General features: G+C 37.2%; 1 protein-coding gene across 2 annotated transcripts in view; it reads left to right on the top strand.

Moving 5' to 3' along the window:
- Positions 1-23,291, top strand: part of ADGRL2 (adhesion G protein-coupled receptor L2) — a 155,862-nt gene that overhangs the window by 114,579 nt on the left and 17,992 nt on the right. For both annotated transcript variants that reach the window (XM_082286729.1, XM_082286730.1), the window contains exons 6-16: positions 4,591-4,887; positions 5,429-5,532; positions 6,375-6,560; positions 8,203-8,241; positions 11,125-11,308; positions 13,196-13,318; positions 13,582-13,787; positions 14,870-15,043; positions 16,073-16,282; positions 17,249-17,469; positions 18,748-18,814. In XM_082286729.1, coding sequence (XP_082142855.1) covers positions 4,591-4,887; positions 5,429-5,532; positions 6,375-6,560; positions 8,203-8,241; positions 11,125-11,308; positions 13,196-13,318; positions 13,582-13,787; positions 14,870-15,043; positions 16,073-16,282; positions 17,249-17,469; positions 18,748-18,814 — 1,811 coding nt within the window. The remainder of the gene's footprint in view (positions 1-4,590; positions 4,888-5,428; positions 5,533-6,374; positions 6,561-8,202; positions 8,242-11,124; positions 11,309-13,195; positions 13,319-13,581; positions 13,788-14,869; positions 15,044-16,072; positions 16,283-17,248; positions 17,470-18,747; positions 18,815-23,291) is intronic.

Raw genomic sequence — 23,291 nt, 5'->3', positions numbered from 1 at the left:
GATGTATCATAGAATGATGGAAAGGATCATTAAGTCCAACCATAAAGCTCACCCTGCCGAGTCCACCACTGAACCATGTCCCTGAGCTCCACGTCTGCACATCTGATGCTGAGCAAATGCCCCAGCTGTGTTTGCAAGGGGTCCTTCTGTTTCTGCACTGCTTGTGTCTGCCAAGACAATGCATTTGCAAGGTGTCTGCCAAGACAATGCTACATGTAAAACATCCAGCCTGCAGCTGCTGCATCTCTGGTATAGATGTAGAAATGGTTTTCAGAGCTACAGCTGTCAAGTACCACTCACATGTTGCAGAAGAGCATGTTTTATAAGGTTAAGTGTAAAAGGCATTTAAAAATCAAACCCTAATTTAAAAATTAAATAAAACACATCAGGCCTTGCAAAAAGCCACTGAAAAAAATGAGACATACCAGAGTTTTTACATCCTTGGTAAATTTAGTGGATATATCCAGTTACATTCTTTCTACAGGAAGTACCAAGGGTCCAAATGAATCCTTGCTGAAATAGGAACTTTTAAAGGAATTTTAAGTTAAAAGACTAAGAAGAATGAGGGAATTTTCCATCTAAGAAGTGAATATGAGTATTACATTGTAAGGTTTCCTTGGTAACAAAAAGAAGATAAATCCTTTTGTTCTGTGTTAGTGCATTAGGAGGAGATTTCATCTACACTCATCCCAATTTGTGCTAACTGTTCAGACTGAAGCTTTCTCCCCTTTTGTACCCTGATACCCATCATTAAGTATTATTGGATCACTGCAGGAAGACACGGATATTGTGAGTGTGGACAGAACAGAAACTCAGAGAGTAGCATCACCAAAGGCTTGAAGTAATAGGGAACTAGTGCAACACCAAGAACCTACAATAAAGCCATGCAGCAAATTAAGTAAATTGGGTCTGTACTGGTATATCAAATCTAATAGACTAAAGATAAATGAAAAATGGGGACCAGATAGCACGTTTCTTAACCACAGGTATTTTGCTAATTTTTTTGTCACATTTGTTATCATTTTCAGATGATAATAAATGGCTGTGTAAACATTTCACTTTCAATTGAATGGGATTTGGCAGGGTCAATAGAGTACTGGCTAACATAATAGCTGGGACCTATAGGTAATTAGGTGACTCTTAGTACCGTCCCTGCTATTCACTGAAGCATGAAAACAGGTACAGAGCAGTAATAAGCAGAAGGCAGGAAAACTGTGATCTGCACTGGTTTCTGATCCCTGTTGCTTTACATAGCTTCTCCATGTATGACCCCTTTTGAGAATAAAGGTGGGCACGTAGATTTTCATGTGTCCGAATAAATTGAAATACCTATAACAACATACGTTTAACTGAAAAATCTATGCAGCTGATTTCTCAAATGACCTGGATTCCAGAGGTGAGAATGAAACCATTAGTATTTTCAGAAGTGGCACATCATCTGGGCATTCTAACACAATTGTAAATCTAAGGTCAGAGTTGTATTTTAGGTGGGGATATTTTTGATTTAGCTTGGTTTAGGTTTTTTTTAAAAGCTTGTTTCATGCCTGCTTAGAATAAAAACCTGTTGGCAAGGAATACTAGATAGCTTGTGGGCCTTCTCTAAATCTGCTCTTCACTGTCAGTTGGGGAAAGAAAGTTACTATTCCCCTGCTGTCCTACAGCAATTAAGTTTTTTATAGACATCACACTGTTAAACAGGTGTTAAGTTTTACTCCAGTGGTGTCTTCATTTTTAGTAACAGATAGGATACATAACTGTTTAAATCAGCTGCTAAGAACTGCATGAAACAAATGTAAATTAATTATGCCTCAGTTTGAGTCTTTGGGTTTACTTCTTACTGCTCTTTTCTCTTATTTTCTTAATTTTAATAAGACTGTCTTCAACTGATAATAAGAAGCACCTATTCTTAATAAAAAAAGGAGGCAAAAGAGGTTTTGGTTTTCTCCTCAGCATATCAAGCCTAGTCAAAAAGTCAAAATAGAATCTTGCATTGTAAAAGTGGCTTTTTTGGAGTTGGACAAAAACTACGTATCTTCACCCTACTGCTTAGAGCAATAGGTTAATAACCTTGACATGGAGTTTGTTTTTCTCAGTTGCAGCCTATTAATCATCACTGCCATTATCTTATATTGGCAAAGTGCTCTGCAAGGCAGTGCATGGGAGCCCGCAGATGCCACCGCCCTCAGCTTTCAGAAGGAGACACATCAGGTGGTGGCAGCTGTCATGTGTCTTCTTGCAGCTCAGGAGAATGGCCAAGCAGATTAAGTTTGCACAGGTCATTAAAGACAAAATGACCTGCCTTCTACAAGCTAGATATATTCCTTGAAGTGATGTGTTGTTTCTTATTTTTCAACCACCTTCTTTCCCAGACTTCCAGCACTGTCTGAAGTTTCCTGGTGCATTCTTAAATATGCTGACTTCTTTTTTAAAATTTGATTAAAGAGAAAAGCTCTTAGAAGTTGTCTGCAATTTTTTTCAGTTTTTTGAGAGAGGTGGTTTAAAGTCTTTCTCCTACAATGTGGGATTACTAATATATTTCTAAGTATGTAGTACTACTGTGCTATGCAGGTCATTTTTGAATCATAGGTCATAGGCTTTGAAATTGATTTTAATGGATAGCACGAAAATTGTACTAACTAAAGTTGTGTAATGACAGCAGAATTATTTTAGCTCAGGGTGCAACACCAAATATTTTCTGAAAATTGTTCCCCCACTGCTGAATTTCAAAGTGTTTTTGCAAATTCTAACAGTGATATTTTGCTCCTGAGACAAAACTGTCCTAAACATGACAGGGTTTGAATAGTAATTGCAATAATGCTAATACATATTTTGATGATTAAATATATATTAATTAGCAGAGTGTATTAGGGGATGGATTGTAATAATTGGTTGTCCCCTGCATCATTTTTCATCCCCACGAGCTCCCTCTTCCCGAGGACCTGATTCAGCAGGCCTTGTTTGACACTTGTGCAAATGATTGCAAATGCTTTTGACAAATGTTAATTGGGGAAGCACTAGAAGGCTGGATGCATTGTAATCAAAACAAAATTAGAGAAGTTTCACAAGATGTCAGGCAAGCACTTGCAGGACAGATCTGAGGGTTTCAATTGTAGCTGGCTGTATCACAAGTTCAGCGCAATTACACAGGCTCTGCAGAAGTTCCTCATTTGTGAGCAGGAGAGGGATAAAAAGCAGATATCTGCCTTTAGTCTTGAAAAACAGATCATGATGCTCAAAAACTCCACCCTAACTTCATGTGAAAATAAAAAGATAAATTAATATTTTAAACCTCTTAATATAAATGAAACATAATTGAGAAAGGGTTTTGAGAAAATTATTTGCCGAACTACTGAAGTTTAATATTATTCAAAACACTAACTTACAAAACAACTGCTGAAAAAAGTGAGATTGCTCTTTTTTTGGTTTTATTTTATATATGATTTAATTTAGAGAAGCTTTATTTTCCAGTAAGTCAGAGTTCAAGGGCCTAGCAGAACAAGAAAAAAAGCAGAAGAAAAATGCAAAAAATACTTTTCATGAGCATATTTGTTCTCAGCACAACGATCTGTACTTTTCTGTGCCTGTGAAGCATTTTGAACACTAATGAAGATTTGGAAATAATGATAACTGTTGCAGTTACTTTGCTCACTTGCATTGTTTCTCAATATACATGTGAAGGTGTTGCACAGGCATTCCAGACTCCACTAGCATTAACTTTTACTATCTCTCCAAAGCTTGAAAACCCTGGCATGGCTTGGGCTGTACCTCAGCAGCTCCAGCCATGAGTTCCTGCTGTGGGTCAGTGCAGGAGCGGCTGCACATCCTGAGCTGGAGTGATTTGCCCTAAGCCTGTCCTGGTGTTTCATAAAAGAGGAAACCTCAGTCTTTGCAATGGGCTTGTATGAGTTGTGTCTTCATACCTGCTTTATCAAAAAAGGATGTTAAGGCCCCAAATGTTCAAAGAGGAGAACAACACGTACCTGCTGGGTGCAGCCTCTGTTTGGAGCTAATCAGGCGTGCTGCAGTTCTCTCAAGCAGAATGACTACTGGGTAGGAAGATGTTATCATAATTATTGCCCTGGAAGGTGTGTACTGGGTGACTTGAAGTTTTGGGGTCTGTTTTTCAAAAATGGTCTCGTTAGTTACAGCCCACTGCCTTTGTTGTTAAAGCTGGACTACATTTTTCATGGCACACTGATTCAAATTATTCTGTCTATTGAGTTGTTCCTGCTGCAAATGTGATTAAGTAATCTTTAATTGCTTTGAGCGTGTTTGTTATGTACTGATAACTCACTAGTATGCCTTTAAGCTTTTAGAAATGTAACTATCAATTTTTATTACAGAAGAGATTATTTGGAGAATGTGCTGAAACGTCGTAGCAGTGTGAGCTGGGAATAAAAAAAAACACCCAAAAAAAGTCAGTCAAAGTTATATCTTAAACACCCAGAATAGCAATGAGTAATATTAAGATAAAGGAAAGGAGACACCAGAGAATCCTTTAAAGCTGCATAAATAAGTTTTAAATAACTTTTCTTATATATAATTCTGAAGTAATTTACTTTGTTATTACTCTGATTTTTCCCTGTGCAGTGCCTACCACAGCAGTGACAATAACTTCTTCAGCAGAGCTTTACAAAACCACAGTGTCAACCACTAGCACTACGTCACAGAAAGGTCCTGTAAGCACAACATTAGCTGGAGGAACAAAGGAAGGAAGCAGAGGACCCAAACCACCACCGCCAGTTTCCACAACCAAAATTCCTCCCGTGACAAGTTTTTTCCCTTTGCCAGAGAGATTCTGTGAACCGACTGAGGCCAGGGGGATTAGCTGGCCCCAAACACAAAGAGGAATGATGGTCGAACGCCCTTGTCCCAAAGGAACACGAGGTATTGCCTTTAAAAATATATCTTGATTTCAAGCACGCATTTCAAAAATAATGTGCAGCACTCTCATGAGGAATATTTTTTTAATCTCAGGCTGTCACATGATTTTTTGTTACCCAGAGGGTGCAGTATCTACAGGCTATGGTCAAGTTATAATCTGCAAACGTCACTTGAGTGTAGGCACAGAATTACCTTGCGCTTGCACTTTTGAGAATCCAGGTCAAATTTTAGGGCATTGCTTGAGGACTGTTGTGAAATATGCTTACAGCTGCCATTCTCATTATGAACTCCCCTCTGGATGAGCTCCAGGAAAAATCAAGGGCTTTTTGTTTGTTTGCAGAAAACGTCTGGTACTTTTCACTGTCTTTTTTTATTGCTCTTTGTAATCTACATTATTTCCTTAAGTTTTTGTCAATTATTGTCAAGTACTACCATTAGCAGCATTCAGAATTTAATGTTGTTTAGGAGGACAGTGAAGCCAATTTCCAGAATGCATGCAGAAAAATGGTTTCCATTTCACTGTAGTTTTCTACATCTGTTGTAGGAACTGCCTCGTATCTCTGCGTTGTCTTAACGGGAATGTGGAACCCCAAAGGCCCTGATCTTAGCAACTGTACCTCACACTGGGTAAATCAGCTGGCTCAGAAGGTTGGTTGAAACCTTTTAATCTGGCGTACACTGGTGATTAAGGATTTTAACTCTGAGCATTAATAATTCAGTTTGTTGAAACTGTCCTTATTACTCTGTGTTCATTAAAAGTAGAAGGATTTATGTGTACTCCATGTGCAAAGCACTGGCCAACAGTTTGGTTCTTATGTGTGTTTTAGAATGCCCTCTTGAAATTCTTCTGTTGAATTTGTGATTACATGTTCTCATCACTATTTAAAACAAAGTGGCTTTGCTTGTTTTCAAAGAGCGAGAGCAATATTTGCTTAAAAAATCAAATACTATAAATCACACAGCAAAACCTGTGCTTTATGGCAAGGGGGTTTTTTTTCAGTAAAAATTACACTGTAATAAATAGATTTTTGTCAATGAGTGCATTGATAACAGTGGGATTAGAGCACAGAACCACTTTCTGTGTTTTCCTTCCCTACTGAGATTTAAAAAGTTTATGAAAACTGGATAATTTGTTGTCAGTACAAGGCTACTTGACTTTCAAATGCTTCAATCACTGGTATGAACAAACAGATTTCTTACTGTCTGATAATGGCAGTAAAATAAAAGTGAGGATGAATAGAAGATCGAGCCCAAAAGTCCCACTCAGATTTCTGGTTTTGATGGCTGTTAAGAACTGCTTTTGTGTGTCACGGATCTAAGAACCTTTAATCTTCTGAGATAAAGAGAATGTTATTGGTCTCAATTAGTTACAGATTTCAGTATATGTGCAAATGGTTATTTCACCACAACAAAGGTACACAGGGAATTGGAATTAGGAGCCGCAAGCAGAACAAGGGACCCTGCTGAGATAATATAAACTGTCATTTCAGATCAGAAGTGGAGAAAATGCTGCTAGTCTGGCCAATGAGCTGGCTAAACACACCAAAGGACCGGTCTTTGCTGGCGATGTTAGTTCATCAGTAAGGCTGATGGAACAGCTCGTGGACATTTTAGATGCTCAGCTTCAGGAACTACGGCCCAGTGAAAAAGACTCTGCTGGAAGGAGTTATAACAAGGTACACACCTCTCATTGCCTCCTCCTGCTGGGATAACAATTGCTCTTGGGTTTTGTATTTTTTCCCTTTCAGAAATATTAATCTATACTTTTTTCCTGCATGTGTATAGGTCTGGAATAAGCATATGAGAGAAAACAGCAGTAAATACACAGCAGAAAGTTGTAATTACCTTCTTTAGGGAATAAGATATAATTCACAATAGCTGACTGGTCCTAAAATACATAGCTGTGTCCCATATTAAAATCTGGAATGCATTATAACTAGTGTGAGGGAAATGAGTATTAGCTCTCAAAAATTCTGTAACAATTCACCATGTTTATCCAGTGATCCTTTTAACCCTGAACATGTAATAAAATCAGTGGGATTCCGCATAGGTGTAGGGTTTTATTTTAATCAAACTTCCTGCAGAATAATAGCACTTTCTTAGACTTCTAAAGACACCAACATGACTTATAATTGATCTTTATAAAAATGCCTTACTACACATACCTAAAACGTGAACTAATGTTTTCTCTGGAAACATGTTCCAAGAAACATTTCGGAGAAAATGTGTCTTTGTGGTTTAAATACAAATTACAGTGTTATTACCTTTCCTCTTTTTCTCAGAGGAAATGCTGTGTTTCTCAGCCTCTTCCTTGCGTCAGCCTAGTCAGCAAGCCACAGACAAAATATTTTTTCATCCTCCTTTAGAGAGAGAGATCCATGCACTTCTCTGTTATTTTGGCAATAGTTTTATTTACAGTCCCTAGCTGCCCTTAAAATAGTTTCCCCAGAGACAGATCAAGTGCCCACACACAGATATTTTCCTTCGACCTTTTCGTACAAATCCCACCATTTGGGCAAAAGATATCTAGACACCTGAATCTAGACAACCTTTGTTGCTGTGCTGCTTTTGGCTGGGGTAGAGTTAATTTTCTTCACAGTGGATAGTATGGGGCTACGTTTCAGATTTGTGCTGAAATATACCTTTGATATCTTTGATAATATAAAGATGTTTTTGTTAATGCTGAGCAGCACTTTCACAGCATCAAGGCCTTTTCTTCTTTTCGTACTGCCAAACTGACAAGGAATTTGGGAGTGCATGGGAACACAGCTGAGTCCACCTGACCAAAGGGGTATTCCAGACCATGTGACATCATACCCAGCATATAAAGCTGGTGGGAATTAGGAAGAAGTGGGGGACTTTGAAGTAATGGTGTTTGTCTTCCCAAGTAACCATTACATGTGATGGAGCTTGGTTTTCCTGGGAATGGCTGAACACCTGCCTGCCCATGGGAAGCAGTGAATTAATTCCCTGGTTTATTTTGTTTTCATGCGCGGCTTTTGTTTCACCTATTGAACTGTGTTTATATCAACTCATGGATTTTCTCAGTTTTACCCTTGTGATTCTTTCCCCAATCCTGCTGGTGAGCAAATGAGCAAGCGGCTGTGTGGTATTTGGTTGCCAGCTGGGCTTAAACCACAGTTGGGAAAAAACATTTCCTGTGTGATGTTTTTTTGTAGTCATCGTGGACAGAAACTAGATTAATGTCCAGGCTATCATTCAGAATCGGGATTTGAAACACCAGAGTATTTTTTTTTCTCTTTCTGAAGTTTTCCAGAATCTTTCTAACTTCTGATTTTCTTTTTCCTTATTAAAAAGCTCCAAAAACGAGAGAAGACGTGCAGGGCTTACCTTAAGGTATATCTCCTGTGCTGTCACCCTGCTTTCTCCCTGCTTCAGCAACCTGCCACGCTTTATCATCTTGCTGCATGATCCTATGTATTTCAGTCTTTGATAAATGTGTATTGTGCCCCATATCAACTTTACAAATGTTGGCTTTGCACAGGTATAACACTCAGAAAAAAAAAATTAAGATCAAAGTTCATACCTCTTGTACCTTAACTTGTTTAAAACTAAAAGAGCAGAAAGGATTATTATCTGAATTGGAAGTAACATCTCTCTTGTAATAAAATTTTGGGTAGGGGAAAAAAGCTGGCAACTCAAAGAAATTACTTCAGCTTGGTAGAATTTTATATCAAAGACTGTTTAGAGTTAGTTTGCTTGCGTGAAAAATGTACATTATATAGCTTGCTTTGTGTGTATTCTTATGCCTAGTAAAATCACTCTTTCTTACAGTTTTAAGAATTGTTACAATTCAGTGACTTGAGGATACAAAGCAAAGAAAACATTTCTCTAACTTCGCTAGTAAAATGTCTGGCATGTGTCCCATTAACCAGGCTATACAGAAGGCGTGTAACACATTGCTGCCTGATTTCCAGTTCCTTTCATCAGCTGTAGAATGGTTGCCTGCAGTGGCCAGCTCCTTTTCTGCAGTACAATGCCAGCAATGCCACCTCACTCCTATGAAGGGGAGAAAAAAGTCCTTGAACAGACATGCCTGGCTCTGAAAGAGTTTACTGCACATTTTTTCAAAACTTCTCTTAAAATACTGATTTTGACTTGTACCCTCTGAGATGAAATGTAAGAATTATTTTTGGAAAGAATTTTGAAATACTTTACAACACAATAAAAAAATTCACACTCTTACTGAAAAGTGATTTCTCTGTACAGGGCACTTCTGTCTTTTATCCTAAAGCCCTGGAATGGATGGGAGATGTCCAGTTATACAGAAATTTGGAAAAAAGAGACAAATATGTGGAAAGAAATTAATTTCTCTAATAATAATAACAATTGTAATAGGTTATTTGAATTTTTTTTTTACCAGTAAAGGGTAATCCAGCAGATATGGTTTGAGTAGAGTGGGTTTTTCTGCTTCCTTTTTGTTGCTAAATAGGATCATAAGAAGAGCGGTAACGGGGCTCCTCCAACAGCTGTGTCACAGGGGCTGTGGGGTTCTCCCACCCATTTGCCTCTGTCTGAGAGGAGAAGTGCTTCAGAAATATTAATGGACTGGTGATGATTTTCCACAAGGAAAATGCAGAGTTAGGTTATCCCATAATAAACGAAAAGCATGTCATATCAATGAATGCATACCGTCAGCGCTATATGGCAATACATGAGAAACCAGAGCAGAACCTTAATTTCCAACTGGTGTCATTTTCTGTAGGTCTCAAATGGGCTTCTCTGCTTAGATAAGACTAATAAACCTCTTGAAATTACAAATCAAAAGCTGACTTACACTATGCAAATGAAGCAAGTTCCCACTTTGTGACAGAGGATTCATTTGTACCTCAGATTAGAGGCTCCAATCTGTATTTCTTAGTGACTAATGAATCTGGCCTCTGCAGACCAATTTCTGTTCCACTCCAGTTAATGGCTGCAGCAGTATCAGTGTGAGCATTTTGACTATTCTGTCTCCCATTAGAGAAAGAAAAAAGGCTTTAATGCCACTTCGAAGTACCTTCCACCTGCCAGGAAGGTTGTGGTGGCTCACAGTGCAGACAGAAAGAGGATATTAAAATGGATTAGGCTAATTAATCTTGCTCTGACAATAGCCTTGACCAAGTTTTCCTATTCGTTTGCACAATATAGTATTCCAGACTGACATCTTTCTGTTTGTATGATGTGTTCTGTTTCCATTTCCAATGCTTTTAAATTGATCAAACAAATTATATATATGCTTAATGACACATTAGGAGCAGGTAAATGGGACAGAGTAAACAGGGTGTTACAGCAGTGCCTGGTGTACTCAGTGCACAGCATACTCAGTGCACACCAACGTTATGCATTAATGTAAAAGCCTGCCTTCAATTGATTAACTGATTACTCTGATTGGATTATTTTGTAAAATAACGTAATCATGTCACTGAATTCTTCTTCTTCCTTATTATTGTTACCTTATATGCAGCTCAGTGAAGCTTAAAACATGATGATAGAGTTGTTACAAGTAAAAATTTTTAAAATACCAGCTTTTATTCAGCTTTGCAGTTTTGCCGTCACTGAGAACAGGGACGGTCAGTGGACATCTTGTTTGCTTTATTGATTTCCTTTTGTAACTGACCTTTGTGCAGGAATGGGAGTTGGTAATCCTTCTAAGTATCTATGAACAGGTACAGGAACAGGAGGGGGAGTGAGAGTAGCCAGGGCTAATTTATATCCACTGAGTCAGCTTCATTTCGTGCCTCCTGTAATAAAGAAGGCAGTTTGTCATAGACAAGTAGTTTATAGTGCTGTGGCTGCACTGGCAGGGCTCAGTTCCCAGAGGAGTATTATCGTCATTTTAGCCTAAACTGCAGAGTGCTAATTTTGGCGTTAGTATTTTTAAATCGAATTTATACATTTTGACATTAAGATGAAAGCTTCAGGCAAGACTTCTGGCATTTATTTTTACATTTTTCAGCACATTAATAATACCATGCTTATATCTGATACAAAACAAGTCAAATTTGCATGTTTACCGCTTAGAGACCACACAGTGCTAGTGGCTAGCTGCGCTTCTATTCATGCTAATCCAACAAGAGGATGGAAAATATTTTAATGTTGAAAATAGTGTTCTAGTGCCATTAAATCACAGTAAATCATTCTGACAGTTAAGTATTATAATTGTTGCCATATAACATTGGAAATTTTCCCCAGCTGCCTAGGGCTTCAGACCTAATGATAGTTTTCTAATGAATGCAGGCAGTTGTGGATACAGTGGACAACTTGCTCAGGCCTGAAGCTCTGGAGTCCTGGAAGGACATGAATTCTTCAGAGCAAGCCCACGCAGCAACAATGTTACTTGATACATTAGAAGAAGGGGCTTTTGTCTTGGCTGATAATCTTGTAGAACCAAGTAGAGTCTCAATGCCCACAGAAAATATTGGTAAGTAAACTTCTTTTCAAGCATAAGTTAAAGTGCTGTGTATTGCTTTACACAAAAGGAGGAAAGAATACTCCAGATAGCGACATACTTTCTGAAGGCTGAGCTGTGCAACGTTTGATGGAAAGGTGAGCGCTCCAAAGTGGGGAAAACACACCTTTCTTGTTTGGTTCTTTGAAATTAGCCTTATTCTTTAGTGTCATTAGTACGGTAAAAAATGGAAAGTAGTTGATGTTGCAAAGTTGATTTATCACTGAAAAATCATTAGCAGACTGTATGGATATGAAGAGTACTTAAAAGGCAGGGTATGGATTTTTTAGAGGTAACTGCTTTCTGTAGAGCTGCAGAAAATACTTTTCTGTTAAATGCAAACTGTTCCTGATGAATTTAAATTACTTTTTTGCAATGCAGTGTGCCAGTTAAATATTTTAGGCACTCAGTGTAGGCCAAATGTTTATATTAAACATGACTGCCTTCAGGTAAAAATGTGTTCAGTGAACTACATCTCCCATAATGCAGAATAGCTATGCTCCAGAGACTGCAGAATAGCTGGAGATAGTTGGAGCATAATTTAGAATTTAAGTGGTGACAGAGAAATGAAGGGGTTTGGTATTAGAGATGTGCAAATATTGTTGCGAAGGATGTGTTAAAGCAAAAATCATTGCTATGCATAAAATTAAAATTCCTTTGACTTCTTACAGAGATTAATGTAGTCTCAGTGAGGTACAAGGAACCTGAAAGTCTGCTAATATGCAGAGTACAAAGATAGAGACTTGGAATAGACTGCAGAAATGAGACTTTTCACGTTTCAGTGTCTGCATATTTGTAACTGTAGAAGATGATTCTGCCTGGTTTTTAATTGAGTAGGAAGATACTGGGAAAGTATGGGGAAAAGTCTTACAGTCTGTTATCAAAGGAACTGCACCAGTTGTTTTGAAGGAATGTGGGTAGAATCATAGGTCTGCCTCGGGATGTACACAAGCAGTTCCATGGAGCCGAGTAGACTCTGAATATTACTTCTTGTGATAAGCTGTCTTCATGTCATAATAATGCTTTCCTGATGCCATGCAAGACTGAATTCCTGGTGCACATATATATGTATGGCTTGGAGAAAGAGAAGGCATTTCCTAATTTCATACCTTTTGTTAGTCTACAGTTCAGACCTGCAGCTAGTCTGGTTTAATATAACACAGATTTTGTCAGCCAATTGTCCACTCTCACCTATATGATTTTATCTATCCAAGCAAATCCAGCATTCAGTGGTAATCCCATGAAAGTTTCCCAATATACAGTGTGTTATAAAAGTAATGCTTAAGGACGGTTGAGTGGCATCTGATTTTTCAATTTAAATGTTTCTTAGCAGAGCTAATGAAATGGTTTCCTATAAATATACAGAATTAGATTTAGGAAAAAATCAGAAATAATTTTTTGCTGTGTATACTGATTTAGCTAAATACATGGCATACCACTTATGTATTCTTTGCTGACTGTTTAAAAAACTTTATATCTAAATCAATACTTAAAGTTCTAAATTTGTCAACAGAGGATACTGCATAGACATTAAGATCTTCAAAACTAGCATTTTACTGCAACACATGTGTGGTATCTTTAAGTGGATGTTTTGTGGGCACAAATTTGAACAAGGTTTGATGTCGTTATCACTACTGGAGTGCTGTCATTTTAGCAGTGTGCACTAGATTTAGTTAAAGAAGCTAAGTCTGTGTGATTGAAGCATGCAGTACAAATCTGCCTTACAGACAGCCATGTGAGAAAACTAAATAAAGACTGGGGGGAAAGATTGTCGTCTGGCATATTGTAATCTGGCCAAGAGACTTTCTCTGCATTCTCCTGTTTTAACGCTTCTTTTTTTTCTCTCTCTGGTCTGCTCAGTTTTGGATGTTGCAGTGCTCTCTACTGAGGGCCAGGTGCAGGACTTGAGATTTCCTCAGGCTGGTAAAGGAGGCAACTGGATTCAGCTCTCTGCACGCACCATGAAACAGAACAGCAGGAACGGTGAGCCTCGGGCACGGAGCAGTGGAATGCCATTAACTTTTATAAAACCTACATTACCTGGTTAAAACATCAAAACAAAACACAACAAAGCTGCTCTGTGGCTTTTTCTAGATTATCATGGGTACCTGGTCGTTTTTCTTCAAATCCATAGCCTGAAAATACCTGTCAGTTTACTGACGCTTGATTGTCAATATAGCACAGGTTGCTGTCTTTCTGTAGACCTCTGTGGCGTGATGATGATGGGCTTTTTTTTTCGTTTGTAGGGTTAGCAAAACTGGTTTTCATTATTTACAAAAGTTTGGGTCGTTTCCTCAGTACTGAAAATGCAACCATAAAGTTAGGCAGTGACTTGGCGGGGCGGAACAGCACAATCGCCGTCAACTCCCACGTCATCGCGGCCTCCATCAACAAGGAGTCGAGCCGGGTGTACCTGACTGATCCCGTGCATTTCACACTGGAGCACATTGATGTGAGTTATGCTAATGAATTAATGGGAAGGTCATAAAATCAGCAGGAGAGAAAAGCAATGCAGAAAAATAACCTTTTTTTTCCATTTGAATTTTAAATGTTGGACTAGGTCAGAGACACAAGTTAAGTCTATGAACATAAAATTAAATGAGCCTGGTTCAGTGATTATTAGAACTTAAGTGTATTCTTAATGAAAGCTAATTCAGTCATCAACATGAAAATGTAAATGACTAATTTGTTTCTAACTGAAAATTAACTCTTACCTTAGTAGAAGGGTAGAAAATAACTGTTAAGATTCTTGATGGTTTGATGTAGTAAGTTTTATTGACACTTTTTTTTATACATTAATTTTGGACCAAATTATGGAAACCTATACAAATTGTTTAAATTTCATTTATTCAGCAAAGAATAAAGTATGGTATCTTGGTTTGTTTTACTTTAAATTTATGTATATTTTCTTCATGGTATTTTATTTGATGTGCTTTTTTGGTCTTAAGTTTGGCCCTTTCTCTTTTCATGTCTCAATGTGGGGAAAGTAAACAATCACTACTGTGATAACGAAAATATGGTCAGATTTTCCTCTCATTTTGCTTGTTTTTATAAATCTGGTTGGATTGATTTTCATCAAAGTAGATAGGCATTGAAGAGTGAACTTTTTTGTGATATCTGTTCACATGACTTTGGCCTGACCAAAGGCGAGAATCAAAGGAAAAAAATCCTATTTTTAAATTGTCAATTACAGGAAAAAATATCTTCAGAATAAATTCACAGTCCTAACTTTCCAGAAAGCAAAAATAGCTATAATGTGCCGTCCATGCATAAAATCGTAAGATGGTAATTGTAATTGTTTAAAATTGGGTCTACAGTAATTGAGACTACACTTCAGAGTGCTTCGGACTATAAAGTCCCTTTTAAACTAGATGTCTTCCCTGTGCAACACAGTCCACAATTTTGCTGATGAAAAACTTTATTGTCCGAAACATGCAAAGTTTAATCTGAATTACCCTTTACACATATTAAACGATTGTTATTGCCATCTTAGTGTGTAAAATCCTCATTTTGTGTTATCCTTTTATCTCCCAGCCTGACAATTATTTCAATGCAAATTGTTCCTTCTGGAACTACTCAGAGAGGACTATGATGGGATACTGGTCAACTCAAGGCTGCAAACTGGTTGACACAAATAAAACTCATACAACGTGTGCTTGCAGTCACCTCACCAACTTTGCAATTCTTATGGCTCGTCGGGAAATTGTGGTAGGTAACGATGTTTCTAGCCATCAGCAGGGAACAAACTTAAAAGACTCAGCTTTAAATTTTTAGCAAGATCCAAAATTGCTGAAGTTTCTTTAGTATTTATAGCTCCTACCCACTCTTTCCTAAGCAATTTGCTTTCTGTAGCACTTTTCTTCCTCATCCATAAAGTTGCAAGCAAAATAACAGGGGAAAAAAATAACAAGGAAGGACAAGAGTTTTCTACAAGCCGTATTTTAAAGTTACTGACCAACCTTACAACTGTTTTATAGACTCTCCCTCAGTACAGAGTATCTGTAGAAACAGCTGTGGCTGCTGTTCCCTGGAAGCACAAGTGCCAGCTCTCCTTAAAGAGGAAGGTCAAGGAACTTCCATACTGGTTGTTTAAACACCTCTTCATAGTCAGAAATTTTGTTGTCTATTTAAAACACTTCCTGGATATCAGGGGGCCCAGACCATGCAATATTTGCAGGGATATGGGACTTCTCATAAAGCCATTGTATTCAAAAAGGTTGCTGCAAAGAACCGAAGTAAGGAACCTCCTTTAGCTAAATATGAGATTGAAGCCAGAATCACACGTGCAGCATATTCTGCATTTTGTCCTGATCAGTGTGTAAAACATTGCTTTCTTCTCTGCTGTGGAGTTGCAGGTCTGTAGGAAAGAACATGTGCCCTCATAGGAAGTCCCAGGGAAAGCTCTCCTCTCTCTTTGGATCAGTCTAGTGGTACCTTAAAAATGTTATGTTTCTCTGCTCGTATTTCCAACCAGTCTCCAGTAAGCCATAGGAAAAGTAAAAATGCTATCTAATCTAGATAAAATAGTCACATTTTTCTCTCAGACCTTCCTCCTCTTCTACTTACCCTGATCTTGCTCTTCTGGGAAGCTGACATGAGACTGAGAAATTACTGAGTACATTTTGCCCATCTCATGTAATGAACAAGTAACTTTTCTGGATGCTACCTGTGAAAATAGGTTTTTGTTTATACTCATAAAGAGTCATATTAATTTTCTCCATTCTTGGTTATTTCTAGTACAAAGATGGAGTGCACGAATTGCTCCTCACTGTCATCACCTGGGTGGGAATTGTCATCTCTCTTGTTTGCCTGGCCATCTGCATCTTCACATTCTGTTTTTTCCGTGGCCTGCAAAGTGATCGTAACACTATTCACAAGAACCTTTGTATCAACCTATTCATTGCTGAGTTCATTTTCCTAATAGGCATCGATAAGACAGAGTACAAGGTAAGTTTTCTCTCTGTGTACTGATCTTGTTCTCTGAAATGACTGTTTGAAACAGATTTGAATTAAAACATGATAACACTGACAAGTTTTCAGCATTCTAACACAGCAAGGCTGAAATAAAAGCTCAGCATGAAAATAAGAAGATGTATTCATACATAGTATTTATATCCATCCAAAATATGCTTTTCATTTTCAGTTGAGAAACACTGACTATTAACAAAGCAGGTGGTTAGACTTTTGAAAAAGGAGATGAAATTGAATGTTGACTATTAGGAACATAGATGTTTCCTATACATATTCAAATTTCTTAACAGCTATTGACTACATTTATATATATATTAGTACAAAGCCTTTTCTATTTGTATACACATTTTTTACACTTCACATTCAAGCAGGTATTTTGGTAGTATTGGTAAAATTAATTCTGATGTGATTCATTGGGTTGAAATTTAATAATCTAGCATAGTTTCATCCAGAATTTGACCAATGGGGAGAGAATCCAAATTGATTTCTGTTACAACAGTAGAAATTTCCAAATTACAGCAGACAAAAATCACTGGGCAGACATTTAATAATTTTAAATAAGCAGTATCACATTATGCATAGAGAACCAACAGTTCATATCTAGGATTATCTAAACTGTAAGTCCTAAAACCATACCAGTTTCAAAATTTAAAAGTTGCTTATAAAATTAAAAAGTCCACTCTGTAATTGATCATTGGGAGATGAGGGTGCAATTTCCTTATCTTCATTCACACTGTTCAGCTAATTCATTTTCTCTAGCTACTGAGCACATATTAGTTTTTTCAAATGTTCAGAGTATGTTTTGAGATAGGAAAAATGCTCCTAAATTTGTGAAGGATTTCTAATAGAACTATCTGCTGTTTTCTTGCACACTGATCAGTTGGAGAGGTAATGATGTGAAGGTTTTGTGGTTTACATTTCCATCTCTCTCTTTCTTTGCAGATTGCATGTCCGGTTTTTGCAGGTCTCTTACACTTTTTCTTCCTGGCAGCCTTTGCCTGGATGTGTCTAGAAGGAGTGCAGCTTTATCTAATGTTAGTAGAAGTATTTGAAAGTGAATATTCTAGAAAGAAGTACTATTATGTTGCTGGCTACCTCTTCCCTGCTACAGTAGTGGGTGTTTCAGCAGCTATTGACTATAAGAGCTACGGAACAGAGAAAGCGTAAGTAATTGCAAGTGACCTGAGTGTTTTTCAAGTGAATAATTTTTTAAAGCCTATTAGCTGTCAGAGGGTCCCTGACAGACTAAAATACCATCTGAAAGCTTTATTGGTAAGAGAATGGCAATGCTGTGCACAAATTACAATCAAGTCTTTTGTAATTCTCTAGGTTCAGGGGATTTGTACTCTAGAGAGACCGATTCTAAATTATGGTCTTTCTTTTAACACAGAAGATTGACCTGAAACAAATTGAAAAAGTAAATAACTTCTTGTCCTCAGATGTATATTAAGCAAAATTTCCGAACTTAAAGTATCTGACAAGCTTAACCACCCAGTTTTAAGCTAATGCTTCATTAGATCTCTTTGTTCAGCTGCCCCTCTGGCTAGCTCTCAGCCTGAATTATGGCAGTACAATATTCCAACCTCTATGTTTTATTTTAATAGTATTTTATCAGACGAGTAGAGTGGGATTAAAATTAGCCACTGCCTTTTATTTACAAAAATACAGATATATATAGGAAGTGACAGAAGGTAGACAGAAAACATTTCTGAGGATTTGAGTTGCTGGAGGCATGAATTTGCCTTTCAGTAGTGTTTATTTTGTCCTTTGATGAAATTAGTTACAGAACGGGAAGATACTGTTGACTACAAGAAAGCTGCTTGATTTTGCTACTGATGAAAGACAAATAAGAGAATTCAGCAGGGAACTGGGCTTTATGAAAAATGAATTGCTAAGTGAAGTTTGCCCTAACAGGTTTACACGTCATTTAGTCTGGTATCTTACGTATTCTTTTTCTAGTGTTCAACTCCCAGATGGGGCATGTTATTTATACCATATTGTTTTTCAGCAAAACATGGCATCTGAACATTTTCTGTCTCATATTCTTCAGGAGTGAGCAGTTCACATATGATATAAAGTTAAAAGCAGATTTTGAAGATCACATGGGAAGCCTGCAAAAAATAGTTACTGATGTTAATTTCATTAGTCCATGATAGCACCTGTCACCAAACCTTTTGACTGAAAGGAGACCTTGTTTTGGTTTTGTTTCTCCTTATGTTAGTTATTCCTGCTGATATAGTTTCAGGTTCAATCATATTGTTATACAAGGTTCATCAGAAGAGTTTCAGGTTAGGTATTGTCCATGGAATAAGTGATACTGGGCAATGTTCATAATTGTTTATTGGTAAAATGTTACCTTAAGAAGTATTTTCGCACTTTCCATTTATTGGACTGTGATGCTAATGCACCTTTCACTTTTCATTCTCTTTTTTCCACAATAGTTGCTGGCTACATGTAGATAACTATTTTATCTGGAGTTTCATTGGACCTGTTACCTTTATTATTCTGGTAAGAACTTTGTTTTTCCCTTTCCTTTTAGGTTGCCTCCCAGCAAAGCTAAAAAGATATAAAATTTCATTCAATGCCATCCTTATTCACAAGACATTCCATGAAAAGGTTTATAAACAATTTGTAATGTGACCAATGGTTATATAAATATGTAGAAATCTTTAAAGAGTACTGACCAAATGATTAATTGTCAAAGCTGTGGTGGCACTTCAGCATAGCCATTTTTTCCTAATGGCTTGAATTCTGAAGGTCATATTGACATGTGTAGTCACATGAAAGATCAATGAAGTACTAAACACAGGGGTTTTTTAAAAGGAACCATTATTATTGCTTTCAATTGAGTCACTACTGTACACATTCTAGAATTTAACTGCTAATTACCCAACATAATTATCTCAAAAGGGTATTCTAATGCATTGGATAATTAAATAAATTTTATGTTCCATTTCACTTACACAGTATTTGTAAGTGTATTTGCATATGCACATTTTTCCATGACTACTTCTGTGCGTATTTGTGTTACACGTAGTGCCTGTCAGACATAGAAGTTCCTCTGTTCTAGCATAAATAATGGGCTGTTAAATAACCAGTAGAAAGCCTGTGCAAATTCATTGCTGAAGTCCCTGTGTGCCTGCACACCCATCTATGCACCCACAACTGGGTGCCCCAGTGTCCACGTAACACAGAATGTTGCATTCGTACATCAATTACCAGTTCTCTGAGCACTTCAGGTAAAAAGCATTTAGTCATGTGTCAGCCCAGGGAGAAAACTTCTCCCATTTATTTCAGACTAATAATACCAACACTAAACAGTGGAGGAATTTGTGAGGAAAGTGAATTCGAGATGTGCATTTTGCCTCTCATTTTGGTTTTCTCTGCTAACTCTGCATCTTTAAAGCCTGACTATACTTGGGAAATATTGTAGAAGGCTGGTGCTGGGGACATGGCCTATGTACATAGAGAGCTTTTCTCATAATTGCTGATAGTTTGGAAGGATTAATTAATCTGTTTTCATGCTTTTGAAATTTTAAATAGTTGCATGTTCTCCTGCCGTTTCACAGTAGTAGAGTTTGAAATGTTAACAGAATTTCAGTTCACTTGAATTTCAAAATTCAGGAATTGTATTTTTCCATATTCAGAAATATGTTTTTTCAGTGTGAAGCATATGCATCAGGCATAATTTTGAAATTTCTTTGATTTTTATAGATCTATGTGCCAGACATATTATTTCAGCACTTTTTGTATTCACAGTACAAACTGATAACTTTGATTATGGCAATTTCTATTTTAAAATGTGCCTGGCCAAGGTTTTGGTTCCATTTACTCTGTTTGTATCAAAAACTATTTGAATCCTTGAGCGGTCACTTAAGAAAAGATAGTTGTACAATGTAGAAGTTGTTAGAGTTCATTGGCATATTTTCAAAGACATGGGCATAGATGCCAAAACTAATGTGTGTATGAGATGAATTAGAAAAATTATAGTGTTTGTAAGATTTAAGTATAGACCATAATAACTGTACAGTTTATTCTAAATACATTCAAATTAAATCGTATCTCAGAATGATGGGGATTCTTTTTTTAATTAAACCTACAATTGCAATTGAAAGTTTTAGAAAGATAGGCTTAGTATGCTCAATATGATAGACAATATTTTTCAGCATAAAATTGCTCCTTGCAGTTGTTGTAATTATTCTGGAAATTGTTCTGAGTTTCATGCTGCAATAGTTAAGTCACCTCAATTCTGGTTGTGTGGTGATAATTTTGCTTTTTGTTTGTAGTTCCTTATTTTATTGTTACTGGGGGTATTTTGCTAAGCCACCGATATTTCTCTCCCTTCCTCTAAAATAGCATTTCACATGGGAAGCCTTGGGCTTTGCTGACGGCTTTTTCACTTCCTCGTAACCAGGTCAGAGTGAGAATAGAGGTGAAGGACATTTAATCATATTGACCATGTACAGACATAGTTCACTATTATTTACTGGCCATGACATTATTATCCTCCAGCAAATCATTTAGACTGAGACGCAGAAGGCTTTTGGGAGCAGTATTCCCAACTTGAAAAATATGAAACAGCAGGTAGCAATCACAGCACAGTTCCTGGGAGTAATTCTTCTCTGGCAATTGCTTTGCCCTCTAATCGTCCCAGCTGAGAAAGCAAGAGAAACCAGAGGAGGAAGTGTGACAAGTGTAGTGGCTGAAAAATAATATGTCATGTGCACTGTAACCAAAGAGCTATATTTGTAGTGCAGCTTACTTAGTGTCAGTAGCATGTGAGAATTTCTCTTTGGTAAGCTTTTTAACATGTTGCTCAAATCACTTTTATGTTTCTCGGTTTAATAGTACTGTCAATGCACATAAACTCTTTTTTGACAGTATTGCTTTCTATTTTAATCTATAATTTTTTTTCTCTGAATTTATAAGCATTTGTACTTGTGTCTGTGCACGTTTTTGCACAAAATGAGAACGTGAAGTATGAGGGGGAAGTATGAAGTTCCTCAGTACATCTTCTGAGGAACTTTTAACTTCAGTATTTCTATAGCCTGTCATGCCTTTGGGCACCAGGGTTATTATATCTATGAGAAAAGAGCATGTAAGTAATGAGCGGTGGGAAACCATTAGTATGCCTGAAATGGTTTAATGAAAGCTTGGATCATGATACGTCAGGAGCTGTTCTTATCATTTGGACAGCTCCATCTGCATCTTTAATAATTAATTCCGTGCAGTAAGAGTTCAGTGTGCACACTCATTTAGAAGCCTTCAGAGAGCACCTCTCTCGCTGCCAGTCCCAGGGAGAAATAGGCTTCTGCATGGCTAAGAGCAAAGATCTGGAGATACAAGAGCAGTTTTAGAGCTGCATTTGCCAGGTAACAAAAGCTCCGGGGAGTTCAAAAAGGGTCAGAACATGTGCAGTTCAGCTAGGTTACTTCAGAGTGGTGTCCCTGTTCTTCTGTCTTATCATATCCATGTCAGCACTGCAGGCTGTGTGGAATGAATTTTAAGCTGCTAAGCTCAAGGCGGACGTGATTCCATTGAGCAGGTTCATGGCTATGAAACAAACAGTGCACTTCTGTAATCTGTGGTCAGAAAAGCCGGAGCACTTTGACTGCTATGTAGATCCATACTCATTCATGTCCAAGGAACAGGTGGTGTCGGTTTAATTTAGCCAAAACTGTTGCAGTTTGCTTTTCCCAGCTCACAGATTAGTCTACCAATGGTTGCCTAAGCAAAAATTACTAAGATGCCCCATTTCAGCAACACAGAATGTGTTAGATGTTCTCACCAGTTGAAGTATTGCTTACCAAAGTCAGTGGATGTACAGATGCACACATAACTTAGCCCTACATGTGAAAATGGACTGTATTTGTAAACTTATTTTTATAAATAATACATGTTTATCTTTCTATAGTAGACACTTGATAAATGGTATTTATCTATTAATTACAGGGGAAATTTATCATAATTTTTGCAAAATCTAGTTTTATTTTGCTACTAATTCATTGTACCTGCAACTAATTCAAATTGATTAGTCTCCTGTGCAGGTTAGTACACACACTTTTTTAAAAAGTTAATTTGAGTTGGACACACTCCCTCTCTCAAAATTACATAGGTTTCAGGGGCCAGAAAGACAAATTTCCTACTTACACATTCTTTCATGTCCAGTTTCTTCTGATAATCCAAATGAGAAATGGCCATATGTGTGTTCCCTGTAAAACAAGCATGGCCTTCCAGGGTGCTGCATTTGATTATTACCAAAAAAATTCTTCATATTTTATATTTAAAGTAGTAACTTGTTATTTTTTAATATATATCAATTTTCTTTCGCTTTGTTCTATCTAATTACACTAGTCATATTAAGAGATGACAAGGAACTAGTATTTTAGAAGATACTCTAATTTTTTTCTTTTTTTACTTTATACAAAATTCTAGATTCAGGGTATAGATTAAGCTAGTTCTCTATCCAGTATGCCATCTCTTCCAGTAGACAGTAAGTTTTGGAAACTAGATCAAGCATAAACATAAATTAAACACTACCGATTCAAAATTTTTGCTTACTATTACCAGCTAATGTTTTAAAAGATCTCATATTATAGCTCCACCTTCTGTAGCTGTGTGTTCTGTCACTTTTTGTTATCATAGCAGAATCTTCAAATCCAAACCTGATGCCTGACCAGATTTTTAATTCCTTGTTTTTAGCTTTTGAAAGAGTGTTGGTCTGATTTGCAGACACGCAGCATGAGAGAGATTTTGCAGACTTGATTAAGGGTATAATTTTAGGACTGTTTGAGATGTATACATTGTGCATCTGTGTGTCTGTTTGCACAATGTACATATATATATTTTTTATTAACACTGAAGAAGAGGTTCAGCTGCAGATTTTGGCTCATCTGGGATGAATGCAGCCCAGTTGTCAGGATGAGGCCCAGCAGTCACTAACCATTTATATTACATGAAGTGATGTAATGCCACCATTGTCAGA

This window comes from Coloeus monedula (assembly GCF_965178545.1).
Source record: "Coloeus monedula genome assembly, chromosome: 9".
Classification (NCBI taxonomy): domain Eukaryota; kingdom Metazoa; phylum Chordata; class Aves; order Passeriformes; family Corvidae; genus Coloeus; species Coloeus monedula.
The sequence above is the reverse complement of the archived record's forward strand: the minus strand, read 5'-3'. Positions and strand labels throughout refer to the sequence as shown.